Source organism: Neltuma alba, unplaced genomic scaffold (genome assembly GCF_004799145.2).
Source record: "Neltuma alba isolate B1F8T4 unplaced genomic scaffold, ASM479914v2 tig00005713_pilon, whole genome shotgun sequence".
Classification (NCBI taxonomy): Eukaryota; Viridiplantae; Streptophyta; class Magnoliopsida; order Fabales; family Fabaceae; genus Neltuma; species Neltuma alba.
The window spans coordinates 41,533-55,796 of record NW_021634206.1 but is presented as its reverse complement, the minus strand read 5'-3'; the positions used below and the strand labels follow the sequence as shown (position 1 = coordinate 55,796).

General features: G+C 34.6%; 1 protein-coding gene across 2 annotated transcripts; it reads left to right on the top strand.

Annotated features, from left to right (window-relative positions):
- Window positions 1–441: 441 nt before the first annotated feature.
- On the top strand, window positions 442–6,737 carry LOC114748416 (coronatine-insensitive protein 1-like). Of its 2 annotated transcripts, none has more exons than XM_028936801.1 (4): window positions 442–452; window positions 1,703–2,332; window positions 4,582–5,053; window positions 5,656–6,737. In XM_028936801.1, exons 2-4 carry the CDS (start codon window positions 1,845–1,847, stop codon window positions 6,472–6,474), a joined length of 1,779 nt encoding a protein of 592 aa, XP_028792634.1. In that variant the 5' UTR covers window positions 442–452; window positions 1,703–1,844; the 3' UTR covers window positions 6,475–6,737. The 2 variants fall into 2 exon arrangements, with proteins under 2 accessions (XP_028792634.1, XP_028792633.1); XM_028936800.1 differs by lacking the exon at window positions 442–452 and adding an exon at window positions 1,155–1,619.
- Window positions 6,738–14,264: the final 7,527 nt, after the last annotated feature.

Below are 14,264 nucleotides of genomic sequence, written 5' to 3'. Positions count from 1 at the left end.
ATTTTTTTAATCTTTGTAAATTAGTTAAGTAGTTCTCATATTAAAAACTGAAAATACTGAAAATAGTATAAGATTTGATTTGTGATACAACTTGCGTTATGAATTAGATTTTATATTGAAGTATCAGAGATGATAATATTATGAGAATTCCTTGAGAATATTCCGATTCCAGAGAATTTCTGTTTTCGTTGTGAAATTAAAAAAAAAAGAAAAAAGAAAAAAAGCCCCAAGGCCTTAGCTGTGCGTTGGACAAATTGTACAAATATCGCTTTCCCAACGATGACGTTTTTCATCTACTTGGCACGCACAGTGCAGATTTTGTCGTTTAGCGCTTGGTTGATACCACCTTACTCTTTTTGACCTTTGCTAGTTTATTTATTTCTTTATATTCAGAACTTATCCCTGCAATATGGACCAGAAAATTTAAGACAGTAGTAAAATAAATAGCAAGCGTATAATAAATTTACAGTTGTTATGATATATCGTTCTATTATGAATTTATTATCATATATTATTAACATAATTAATACTAGATACTACCTCCGGCCTAATTATAAGACCCAGTTGATTAATTTGAGAAGATTAAGGAAAAAGTTAAATTAGTTATTTGTAATAAATAAGTGTTGTCTTTCCTAAAATATCCTTACTAATCAACTATATTGGCTAGAACTACAATTATTAAAAGGACTATCTTGAAAAAAATGTATAAAATATGAGAGATAAGGTGAATTGGGATATTATATTTAGAACCAAAATAAAGTCAAACAAGGTCTTATATTAAGGATGGAGGTAGTATTATTTAGATTCCAAGTCTTAAATCACACGACAAATGGAACCAAAAATGTTTTTCTTTTGGCCAACAACCAAAAATGTTTTCGAGTTTATAAAATTAGTTTTTTTCCCAACAATAAAAAAGGCCTGTATTACATTCTGATCATCAGAAACTTTGGATCCTATTTTAGATTGAGCAACAGAATGAGATTCTTCTGCCTCTGCCTCAATATTTTAAAATGTCTATTACATCAATATTTTTTTTTTCTTGTAATTAATTAAGACCACTGAATCAATCAAGTTATACGTATAAAGAGGGATTGATACATACACTACGTATTTTAAAATCTGGAATTGAAATGAAGTGAAGAAAGGGACATCCAAATGCAGCCTGTGATCATTCTCCATCTCTCTCCCTAATCTTCAGTCTTCTCCACTCTGCATCCTCCACCTTCGCCTTTTTGTGTTTGTGGTTTTTGAGGCTCTTATTTTATAAAGACTCCATTAGGGTCTGATCCCCAATCCTCCTTCCCTTCCTCCAAACTGTTTCAACTGTCGCCGTCCGATTCCTGTACTCCCCTCGCAATCTCAGCCGTTCTTCTCTCTCTCTCTCTCTAACCATGACTTCACTCCACTCACTAGCTCCCTGCTGCTCCCCCTTTCTTCCATTGGTCGGGTCGCCGATTCGTTCCCGATCCTATTGGCTCGTCTTCCGTGCAAAAGTCGCTGCTTGATTGATTGCTTTCCAGTTTCTTCTCCTCCTCCTTCTCTGCTTTCTCGCTGCTGCCCCCCTGCCATCGTTCTGGCTGTATCTCTTACGTCATCGGTTTTGCGGCGCCAAGCTTGCTGTATGTGCCTTCCATGCTGTCAATTCCATTCTTGTTTAGTACTTCTGGTCTTGGTTTAATTTTTTGTAATTTTAATTTTGAAGGTTTCGAACCGATCTGCATCAGGGAGTTGAGACATTCGAGTTCGGGCCTGAAATTCTGTGTCTTGAGTTCCGAGCTGTCTAAGTTATTGGCCTTCGAAGGTGTTTGGCTTCATATCACTTTTTAACTTGTCTGAACTTTTCAATGGCTATGGATGATCGAAACGTGAGGAGAATGAGCACCGGCTTAACAGATGTGGTCCTGGAACGTGTTATGGCTTGTATTCACGACCCCAAAGATCGGGATGCGGTTTCTCAAGTTTGCCGGCAGTGGTACGAGATAGACTGCTTGACCCGGAAGCACGTTACGATTGCTCTCTGCTACACGTCCACCCCGGACCGACTCCGGCGAAGATTTCCGCACCTTGAATCGCTGAAGCTGAAAGGGAAACCAAGGGCGGCGATGTTCAATTTGATTCCGGAGGATTGGGGAGGATATGTGGGGCCTTGGGTTAGAGAGATTGAAAGATATTTTGATTGTTTGAAGTCTCTTCATTTCCGTCGTATGATTGTGTGGGATTCCGATCTTGAGCTTCTTGCGCGGTCACGGGGACACGTGCTTCAAGCTCTTAAACTCGACAAGTGTTCTGGTTTTTCGACCGATGGGCTTTACCATATCGGCCGGTCTTGCAGGTAAATACTGGATTATGGTTTTGCCTGCGTTTTCTCTGGAGTCATGGTTGAGGATTTTCTTTCTCGAATTTCGTGATTTGTTCGTGTAGAATCTGAAGGCTTATCATTAATATCTACTGGATTTTCTTTCTTTTGCTTGATTTAATTCAATTTGTTTATTTGAATTGTACATGTGCGATTTTTGGGGGTGTAATACATGCATGAGTTTAATAAAAGTTGTTAGGATAAATTTGAAGGGTCGAGTAACTCAATTTCATTTCGCACTGCAAGTCATGATTGATTTACTTGCACCTGTGTTGTATTTTCTTAACGTATCGTTGAGTATATTTGCCTAAAAATATATCTGTATATCCTGCTAGAGGAAGAAAAGAAGGTATCAGTGTTGCGTCTCTGATTGAGTGAATACACTGAACTCCCACTCAGATGATTGATTGATGAAGTGGTTTTAGAGTTTGAGTTTCGATTCTTTGTAAAGGCATTTCCTTTCATGCTATTGGACGCTGTTTGAAATTCGCCCGAAGTCGGATAGCGTATTGCCTACCTCCATCTTTTGATTCAAACTCTGTGAGATGATATTTTAATTCCCATTTGATGTATTCTCAATGTTTGATTAGCAATGCCAACTCTCCTCGTTCTTTTGCAAATCAAGCCTCTGTTCTGTTACGAGTATGCGGTGGCTCAAATTATGTCTTCGGAATTCAGACGCATTCCCCCCCCCCCCCCCCCCCGCGGCTCAAAAAAAAAAAAGAAGAAGAAGAAAAGAAAAGAAAACGTGCTCCTTTCGACCAAATTATCTGCTTTTAGTGAGCACCCTGCTTGTTTTTTAATGCATCCTGTGCCATGCACAATTGGCTTATTTGATACTGCAAGACTTTGCTAAGCGATGGAAGCTACTCCATCAGTCTCCGACAACAGTGCCATATCTATCTACTTAGAAGGATAATCAGTAATTGTGACACCGGTTTGGGCATAATTATGGTTTACGAATGATGGCTTGTTATTGTGGGTTGAACTTTTCAACAATTTGCAGCATGTTCTTTTATGTTGTTAGTATAAGGATTGTCAAATACCTTTTGCCTTTGATTGCGTTGGTCAAAACTTTGGTGTAGTAGAATAAGCCAAGGCAGTGCATTCTTTTCTAGGGGGAGAAAACTTAGCTTGCATTTGGAGTGATGACCATAGTTAGAAAGTCTTCGAGGAAAAGAGACAAGAGACCTGTAGGATTATCAACCAAAAGCAAAATCTGTGTTTAAAGAAGGGAAAAAAGACGTTGCTCATTGTAAATACTCTAGTTTTTATTTGATAAACTGTGGATTTGAATAAATGGGTTTGAAAAATCTGTTCCTATTCTGTATCTGCCATCCCAAACGATAAAATAAAGATATATTCTAATGCTGGAAGCTGTCCTCTAGCGGTCATATTGATCTGCAGACTGCATAATTTAAGTAAATTTCCTCTCTATGTCTTCAAATTCATATATGATCCTTTATCCAAGGCATACGTCGATTCAGTGAGAGATTTTACCCTTTTTTGTTTTTTTGTTTTTTTGTTTTTTTTGTTTTTTGGGTGGGGGCACAGAGATTGCAAGGTTAGTACTTGGAATTTTGGGCCTGACATATTTCATATTGGCAATAACAATCAAAGAGGCAAAATGTTTTTCTCTTATTTAACTTCAGACATGAATCTATCCTTTGGACATAATTGAGTAAATTAATGCTGCACATACTGTAGTTCATTCTCATTTCACTTTTTAAGATTTCACTTTGAGTAAATTAATGACGTTATAGTTCCCCTTTCAAAAAGTAGTACGCAGTTTGCTCGTTATATGTGGGCATCGAATTATTTGAATTTCTATCGATGGTCATATGCTTTTATTATGTTATTGTCGTATTGTGTGCTTTTGTTACGTTACTTTCACATTGTGTTTCTTAATTCTCAGACCTACTGCCAATCAGTTGCTCCTTCATTCCTTATTCTGTGTCCTCTTCCAAGTACAGTTCACTCATAGATGGCTGTTTTCTCTTGTCAGGAATCTAAGAGTCTTGTTTATGGAGGAGAGTCAAATTGTGTTTCTATCGATGGTCATATGCTTTTATTATGTTATTGTCGTATTGTGTGCTTTTGTTACGTTACTTTCACATTGTGTTTCTTAATTCTCAGACCTACTGCCAATCAGTTGCTCCTTCATTCCTTATTCTGTGTCCTCTTCCAAGTACAGTTCACTCATAGATGGCTGTTTTCTCTGTCAGGAATCTAAGAGTCTTGTTTATGGAGGAGAGTCAAATTGTTGAGAACGATGGGGAATGGCTACATGAGCTTGCTTTGAATAATACTGTTCTTGAGGCTCTAAATTTTTACTTGACAGATCTTGTCAGTATCGAAATTGAGGACCTTGAACTTATAGCAAAAAACTGTCGCAACTTAGTTTCCGTGAAAATTACTGATATTGAGATCCTGAAGCTTGTAAATTTCTTTCGTTCTGCATCTGCACTGGAAGAATTTTGTGGAGGCGCCTACAATGAGGAGCCGGAAAAGTACAATGCCGTACCATTTCCCGCAAAGTTATGTCGATTGGGTTTGACCTATATTGGAAAGAATGAACTTCCAATAGTATTTCCTTTCGCATCCCTTCTAAGAAAGTTGGATCTCCTATATTCGATGTTGGATACAGAGGATCATTGTGCATTAATCCAGAAGTGCCCCAACCTGGAAGTCCTTGAGGTAAATTCCTGGAATTTTTCCTCATCAGATTTGCTTGCTTGCAATACTTTCGTTGTGTCCGTGTTGGTCTTCTCTACGCTTGTCCTTTGTTCTCCTTTAATCAAGGTTTACAAATTTTCCCGCCTACCTATCTAATGATATGCTTCCATACGTTTCTCCATAGGCAATAACGTGTTTGAACTTTGAACTACTCTATCTGGACTCTACAAGCGGGAAAACTGTTGGATGTTAGAGTCAGTTATAATGTCATATATTGATGTAGCTTACCCCACATAAGAAATAGCGCATCTCAGGCCGAGGAATCTTTAATCTATTATAAAAATAGGCAACGCAAGACTCCCTAGATTAACGCTTTCTGCAGCTTCATCTCGTATATTTTAACATTATCAGTTGTCTCCTGAGTGATATATGTAACGCAGGAATTCTAGACTAAGGCTTTTGAGATCTTATTATATTTTACATAATCGAATGTCTCACGAGGGACTTTTATCTTCCACGTAATGGATGTTGACATTTTGGATACGCTTGTTCTGATTGCCCTTTGTTGGACCAATTCTCAGTTTTAATATTTTGAATCAACTTACGTGTTTCCTTATCGACAGTCAAGGAATGTAATTGGTGATAGAGGGCTCGAAGTTCTTGCACAAAGCTGTAAGAGACTCAAGAGACTTAGGATTGAGCGAGGAGATGATGAGCAAGGAATGGAGGATGAAGAAGGTGTTGTTTCTCAGAGAGGGTTGATTGCTCTGTCACAGGGCTGTCCTGAACTTGAATATCTGGCTGTTTATGTATCTGACATTACAAATGCATCCCTGGAACATATTGGCACTCACATGAAAAACCTCACTGATTTTCGCCTCGTCTTGCTAGATCGTGAGGCAACCATAACAGATTTACCTCTTGACAATGGGGTGAGATCCTTATTAAGAGGCTGTGATAAGCTTAGAAGATTTGCTCTGTATCTTCGCTCCGGGGGCTTGACTGACGTTGGCCTTGGCTACATTGGGCAATACAGCCAAAATGTGAGATGGATGCTTCTGGGTTATGTAGGGGAATCTGATGCAGGGCTTCTGCAGTTTTCAAGGGGCTGCCCTAGCCTTCAAAAGCTTGAAATGAGAGGTTGTTCCTTCAGTGAGCTTGCTTTAGCCGTTGCCGCTACACGACTGACTTCTCTAAGGTATCTATGGGTGCAAGGGTATAGACAATCCGCATCTGGGCGTGATCTTTTTGCCATGGCAAGACCCTTCTGGAATATTGAGTTGATTCCTTCCAGGAGAGTTCTCGTAACTTATCAAAGTGAAGAATCCGTATGGGTTGAGCATCCAGCACATATTCTTGCATATTACTCTCTTGCAGGACAGAGGTCAGATTTTCCAGATACTGTTGTTCCTTTGGATCCGACACCATATGTTGAAGTTTAGAGGTGTATATACCAGCTTTTTCCCTCCTTTTTCAGCGCCCTTTTTTCCACTTGAAATCTTGTCTGCAAGTCTCTGAGGTATTTTTAGCTAGAGGGTTTCATTTTTCCCTGTTATTTCTAGACATTATCAGTCTTTGTAATAAGCTTGTGTTTTCTCTTGTGATCCGGAAACGCTTCCACTGCCTCGTGCGTGTAGTTTTCTTTTCAGTGAAGATGCTCAATTTTGTGAATAAGAAAATAAGGCGTGCTTTTGTTCTGCCGTGATTTGCTGTCTGGTTTAGAGCTGTTGGTATGTGATAATAATTGTATGGTCTGAACATAAAACCTTTTCATTGACTTATTTCGATAATTTAGTTTGAAAAAAAAAATATTTATATTAGTTGATTATAATCTTTAGGATTAAGGTGTATCCAGCATTTCGAAATATTTTTTCGAGTGAATTGAACACTGTAAAGTATCTTGTGGTTCATTCAGCACCTTATAATATTTTTCTTATGTGTGTCCAATACCCAAAAACATTTTTTTGAAGCATTTAGCAATAAGGCAAAAAAAAAAAAATTCATGGTACTAGGCGCATCATAAAATATTTGAGGGTGTTGGATGTGTTTAAAAAAATATTTCGGGATGTTGAATGCAGTTTAATACTAATTCTTATCACAAGCAATCCTTGGCAGTTGACACCGCTGTGATCCAAATAAGCGAAATTTAGCACATCAAGCCAACTGATTGAGATGGTTATTTCCACTTTGTAGGGCGTGAAATACTGAGTCTGATACAGTATAATATGGTGCCAGCAGAGATGGTAGTCTGAAGGCATTAGTTGGAAGTTTAGAATGCGAAGAAGAAACACATTTTTGACGCGTTCTGTTTCGATCCGATTTCATACCAATGAGGTTGGAATGAAATAAAAGCAATGCTCAAGGCCTCATAAATGTTTTTTTAGTCCTAAATTTACAATTTTTATTTATTCTTTCATTTTCAATTAAAGTGCGAAAATTCTAGTACTCAAGAACACAATGTAATGTTCTTTGTTTTTGGGAAAAGACAAAAATGACATTCTTTTCATGCTTACATGAATGTCAGGAAATGTTTTGATATTCTAAAGGAGTGTTATTGAGGATGTTGCGCATGTATGATTCAAATTATGAGTATCTTTATCAATATTGTTTTAAACAGATCTTTCTTTGGATTGATGAAGGAATTCATTCTATCAATGGTCAAACAATCAGGGGGTGTTTGGCATTCTCAAAACCACCGTTTCAGAAGCGTTTTTCCGCAAAACGAGGTAACCTCCTCCATATATTTACTTCGTAATCCGTAAAAGCACTTTTGAAACCATGGTTTGATTTCTATCCAAACACCTCCTCAGTCATAAATTAACTAGTACATATTAGTAAATTTCAATTTTATACATTAAATAACATAGAGGCAAATTAACATTGGTAAACTTTTTTTAAATTTAATATCCAAACTCAGACGAGGTAATATTTATATATAATCTCAAATTGCATTCGAAACAAACAATAAACAATCAATCTTCATAATAGTTATTGAGATTTAATTCATTGACCCCATTCAACTTCATTAGCATCTATAAACACTACCGCCGTCATTAAAATCAAACTTATAATCACCAACACCAAATGAGTTCATACTGAAGGCGGATGGGTCCGCCACACTTATTTTCATCAATCAATTAGATGTTTGATAAAATATGCTGTTAATTAAAAGTTTTTTCCATAAGTACGTGTCTCCTTCTATTAGAGGTATTTTATATTTCTATTCAAACTATTATCAGGCATTAAAATGTTAGCATCCGGCATATGAACATTGATTTGCTATATTACGAGGAATTAACCATTTTTACTAGAGCCAAATATTAGTTTTTTAGATTTTTTTTTATATCTTATATAATTAAACACACTCACATACAAACATGTTAATATTAGACTCAAGTCTGGAGCCTTATTAAAACGTGACGGATGGTATTATCACTAAAGCAACTTGCTGCTACTGACATTGAGCCTACCTAAAAAGAGTTGAAGTATTTGTATAAGGATGAAGATGTGGATTTGATGGTGAGCGTGACTGAAAAGTTGAAGCATGTATAAGGATGAGGGGGAGATATTATTGGAATGATCCATCCACTTTTCGTATCTTCAACACAATCATACGGTGCAAACACAATAATACATTATCCGTATAGAGTGGCTCCAAAGTGGATAACATAAATATCATGAATGAAATTGTTGGGCTCAAGAAAATTTATATTTATGAATAAGGATATATTTTCTTGTTGGACAAGTTTCTAGTTTTGATTAAACTTCTTATATACTACCTCTGGTCTTTAATATAAGACTTCGTTTGATTTTTATTTTGATCCTAAATATAAGACCCCAATCCACTTTGTCTATAATATTTGTGTTTTTTTTCAAAATAGTTCTTCTAATAATGGTAGTTTTAACCAACACACTTGATTGGCAAGGATATTTTAGGAAAGACAACACCTATTTATTACAAATAACCAACTTAACTTATTTTTTTAATTTCCTCAAATTAGTTAACTAACTCTTATAATTAGAACCGGAAGTAGTATTAATCATATTAGACATCGTGGCAGTGCACTTCACAAATTACCATCACAATTATGTTTTTCATTTGTAAATTATTACATCTGATCTTTAATAAAAAAACCAATTAAAAGTTGAATTTAATTATAAATATAAAATTTCAGTTTATTTTATCTATTAAAGTTATGTATTTTTAAAACATTTTTATTGATTATACATGTTAAGAAGTTCTTACTAAAATGAAATTTCACTGTAAATAGTTAAAGAGAATGCACACCACATTAATTTTTTTTAATATTTATAAATTAGTTATGTAATTTTTATACGAAGGATGAGAGATAATATTACATTTGGAAGCATTCCAAAGCGCCTACCTTCTAATCTATACACATGCACGCATAGTTTTTACTAACGTGGGATTTATAATTTTGATTAATTAATTAATTATAAGATAAATCTAATATTCTAATTTCTAACTTGTATAAGACATAAAATTAATCAAAATTCTAAAATAAATATGAAAGCCGAATTTAAAATCATCGTTGGTTAAAATAAAACGTGTTAGTAGACTAATAAGCTGTTGATGGTAAGTAATCTTATTTCTGTAAAAAAGAAAACACAAATTAAAATCTTAAAAAACACACTTATTAAAAAAGTTTTTATTTTAATATTCATGTGAATCTGATAAAGATTAGTTTCAAATTGTTAGACAATACTAGTAATTATACAAAAAAAAAAAACAAAAGGGCGTTAGTGGAGGATTCCTTCGAGAGTAAAGTCCGTCAATTCAGTAGCTCGGAGACTTTATCCTAAAACCTAAACCTTAATCATTGAGGCATTAAAATAGTCCCAGTAAAACGGCACATGTATAGGGTCTAGGCCATAGGAAAATCTAGCTTCCTAGCACGTACAGGTTGGGATAGGATCTTCATTATCTTCGGGGTGGATTTTCCGAAAGTGCCTTTTAAAAATACTGCAAATCGAGATATCGCATGCTTATTTTATATATTTAAAATTATAGGTTGCTTCTCATCCAAACACTCTCTTAATCAATTAGACAGTATATATTACTTTGAAAATATATTGGTAACTTGTCCAATTACTGCTGATATTATTGATTAGATACTCTCATGTACTACCTCATGTTCTTAATATAAGTTATAGTTAATTGATTTGGAGAGATTGTTATTACTTTAAAGTATTTATATTTATTGTTTTTCTCTAAACTAATTTGTCTCATTTATAAATTGATATATAATCTAATGATACACATAAATACTTTAGAGAGCTCATGTAACATATGTTATAATTAAGCAATTTAGTAACTTTCTTAATCTCTCCCAATTACCTGGGTTTTTTTTTTTGCTATCTAACTAGGTCTTATATTAAGAATTGAACGTGGTATAGGTATTACCTCCAATTCTTAATATAAAAACTAGTTTAATATTTAAATTAATTCTAAATATAAGACTCAAATCTATTTTGTTTTTCATATTTATCAATTTTTTTTCTCAAGATAGCCTTTTAGTAGCTGTATATGTTCAATGTTTTATCAAATAATAATTCTAACTAATATACATGATTGATAAAGACATTTTAGAAAAGACAACACATATTTATTATAAATAACTAACAGAACTAATTTTTTTAATTTACTCAAATTAATCATTAATGTAGTATATAATTAAGAAGTAAAAATCCGCTTAGAAATGGGAAAGGACAGCTCCTAACCCTCTAGCTAGCCAAATAAAGCAGTTTTGAAAGCTGAAAGCAACAAGCATATGTGTGTGCATCAGGCTGAAAACTTAATCCCAACTAAAGATTTGTTGTCAGCTTTGAGGATCACAAGTAGGAAAGAAGCCAAATTTGTAAGTTATATTATCTTTCTCAATCCTCTCATTACACTTGGGATCTAAATCTTGGCCTCGCTGCTTTGTTATGCAGGTATCAACCTTACCAGATTTTGAAGGGGGGGGGTGTTACATGTTAATTTATGTGTGACTTTATAAATAACTTACCCACCTTTTTTTCTGGAAACTTGTAGTTTACCAAATATTTGATCCTTGGGCATAAATAGTAGTGCCTGCATGCACCTACATACATAAACAATTATGCTTGGATAAAAAAAAAATACTCTTCTAGTCCTAAATATAAAATTTTTATACATACTTGTAGTGTGTATAAGGATCTTATATTTAGGACCGGAGGAGTATGAGAAGAAAGAAAATAAAAGAAAAAGAAAACGAGAAAATGTTGTCATTTCTTTATGCTTGAATTTGTAGATAAGAAAAGCTATTTTCAAATAACTTCAACACTACTTAAATTTAAATTAACAAATAGCCGTACTAGATACAAAATAATTATTATGGCAAAAAATAATTAAAGAAAAGTTGAGATCATGTCCCTCAAATTGGATTGGACCTTTTAAATTTAAATTTACGTGTAAAGTAAAAAGCATCGGCACTATAACTTCTCTTAATAAATAGTAAAAAAATTGACGTTAACGACCATGGCCGAAAAGAGTTTGTATATATCAGGCCGAAGAAAAGTTAAAACAATTTCTAGTTACAGATAAGTTTATCCACGTTAAATATGATGTTTATTGTTCATCAATATGTATTGATTTAATTTCTCAAATACAATGCTTAATTCTATAACGTACTCAATAAAATCCTTGTATAAGATGGCGTTTCCAAATGAGAGAACTACCATGAGGTTTCAAGAAAGAAATTTAATTATCAAAAAATTCTAATAACTTTAAAATAATTAAAATTTTTTATTGGGATCTGATTGTAATTTTTTCTTTTCAAATTTCTCCTCCTTTTCTTTTCAAAAGTGAAATATTGCATAATTACAAGAAAAGAGATCTGGAGGTATTCTTCTGGTCCTAAATACAAGACTCATTTTATAATATAATTTATACTACAAATTAAAATAAGTTCTATATTTAAAATTGAAAATAATATATAATTTTGTTGTTAGTGTTTCAAATCACAGTAATAAAGTGACTTAAAAATGATTTTTTTTAGGAGGTGTAGTTAAAAAAGCCACAGATTCTGGCCAGAACAACTTGCAATAACAGCTAAAAAAAGTCGATCAATAGTAATATAATCTCGAAAGATTTGATAATGACTAATCAATCTGATAAGACATTGTGGTGTTCTTGGAGTCGGCAATTTTTATTTCTATATATGTAAAGTTTTAGTGTTTTTCTTTCCTCGAGAGATAGAAATAGAAATTCACTATCGGTGCGAATATATGGCAATGGTCCACAGGAACAAATCTCACAATTTTTATGTCACTCTCTGTACTACACACACACGCGCGCACAAATTGTTACAATAATTTTGGAGAAAGGTACGTGAGAGTTAAATGAGATCATTCATCACTCAACTCTTACCTTTTCTTTCTTAATTGACATGAATAATTATCAGAACGCATTAAATAGAGAATTCATTGTGATGAGAAAATCTACAGCCCAATCTCAACACTGAGAAAAATGGAAGGCAAATTGCTAGAGAGAGAATTTTAGCTTTTTGGCCATAGATGACCTTATCTCTAATTTCTTCTCTTGAGCATCAAATGCTAGTGATTCAGTGTGAGTGCTCTGCCAATATAAGGACTATGCAGAGCTTAAAAACCACAGTTATGGCGGTGGAGATATATAGAAGCGATAATTAATCAGTCACTGACAATAACAGCATAGCAGACGACAAAAACAAAATAATCCATTGATGGGTTCTAATCACAGTCAAAATATATTGCAACAGAACAGCATCAAATCAAACCGTCTCCACAGATGATTACTTTATCTATATCTGTCTGTTCATCTATGTTTATCTCTTACGTACTACTTTCATTTCCCACACGCACAAAAGGAGAGCGATATGTTTAATTATTTGCACTGAGACGAGTTGTGCAGTGGCTGCTGTTGAAGGAACAGGCTCAGTATTATGTCTAGGATAGTTACTGTGCACTATTAGTGTTATATATTCTAAAGCAGACAGCTTTATTCCTACAAATGGTGGTTGCTAGTGTGAACAAAATCTGCATGCCGCTTCAGTGATAATAATATAGCGATTGGGTGGTGGATCATCGATCAAGTAAAATAAAGAATCAAAATAAAGCATGATGCCGTAGGAGACCAGTAAAAAAAAAGGAAAGGAAGCAACAAAGCAAAGCTAAAGGCTGACGCAACAGTATATTTTGCCACCACTCACCCATAAGCATAATATATATTGGCGCATCCCAAAAATATCAACCAAAAAGGCCCATCTGGGTTGGCTCATAACATGACCCTCCCTTTCGCCTACCACATTTAGTGGAATTCACACTCAGATTCTACTATATTATCATATTAAAGTGATCCTTCCATAGATGCTCATCGCACCTGGATGGGTCAACTTGCCCTTATTGCTCTCTCACGACAAATCGTTCCCAGCCAACGCTGCTAACTATATGTAATGCTGAGCAGTAACACAGAATTGATTGTGATTAGACATGTAAGCATGTGAGAGGTAAGCTAATAAGCTTTATTATGGGGGGAAAAAAGATCTGCGTGTAAAAGCCAAATTCTCGACTGAGTCAGCTTCTTCATCAGCAAAAGAACTGGCTGCCTTCTATTTGTATCATGCAGTGACATCATATATGTAACTACTCCATTTTCGATATGGCACAACGAGTCAAAAACCTCCGATTTTGAAAATCTATTAAGCCCAATATATATATTCTAATTTAACTTGAGGCTCCCATGTGTTGTTGCACTTTGGGCCTACCACTAATTAATTAAATGAAATGCGATGAGATCTAATTTGTGGACGGGTTTGGTGTCGTTTTTCCGGTTGGATTTGCGGCTTCATAGATAAGAACGAAGGGATATATTTTGGTCTGAATAAATTAATGCACGTGTGTCATCTAAAAGCGTTCGATAATTACTGAAAATTTTCAAGTTGCTTTAATTTAGAGGCTTAGCATATAGCATACCTTAGGTGCATATCTGACTGTTGATTCACCAATTACAAACCACTTCCTTCAGACAAATTACACACATTTTTTTCAAGAATTATACCGGAGCTTTGAAAAGTGAATTGTACCATTTATGACTTTTAATTAGTGTAATCTATTCTAATATATTGTACTACATGTATTAATATATTGATGATTGTTAGGTACAGTACCATCTACTCATGTTCTGGACAGCAAAAACTAATTACAGAAGGCA

Excerpts from the sequence above, each read along its gene's own strand:
- LOC114748416 (XM_028936801.1), top strand. The coding sequence starts at position 1,845 with ATGGCTATGGATGATCGAAACGTGAGGAGAATGAGCACCGGCTTAACA. Across the intron at positions 2,333-4,581 it reads CATATCGGCCGGTCTTGCAG|GAATCTAAGAGTCTTGTTTA; the intron begins GTAAATACTGGA and ends TTTCTCTGTCAG. Across the intron at positions 5,054-5,655 it reads CCAACCTGGAAGTCCTTGAG|TCAAGGAATGTAATTGGTGA; the intron begins GTAAATTCCTGG and ends CCTTATCGACAG.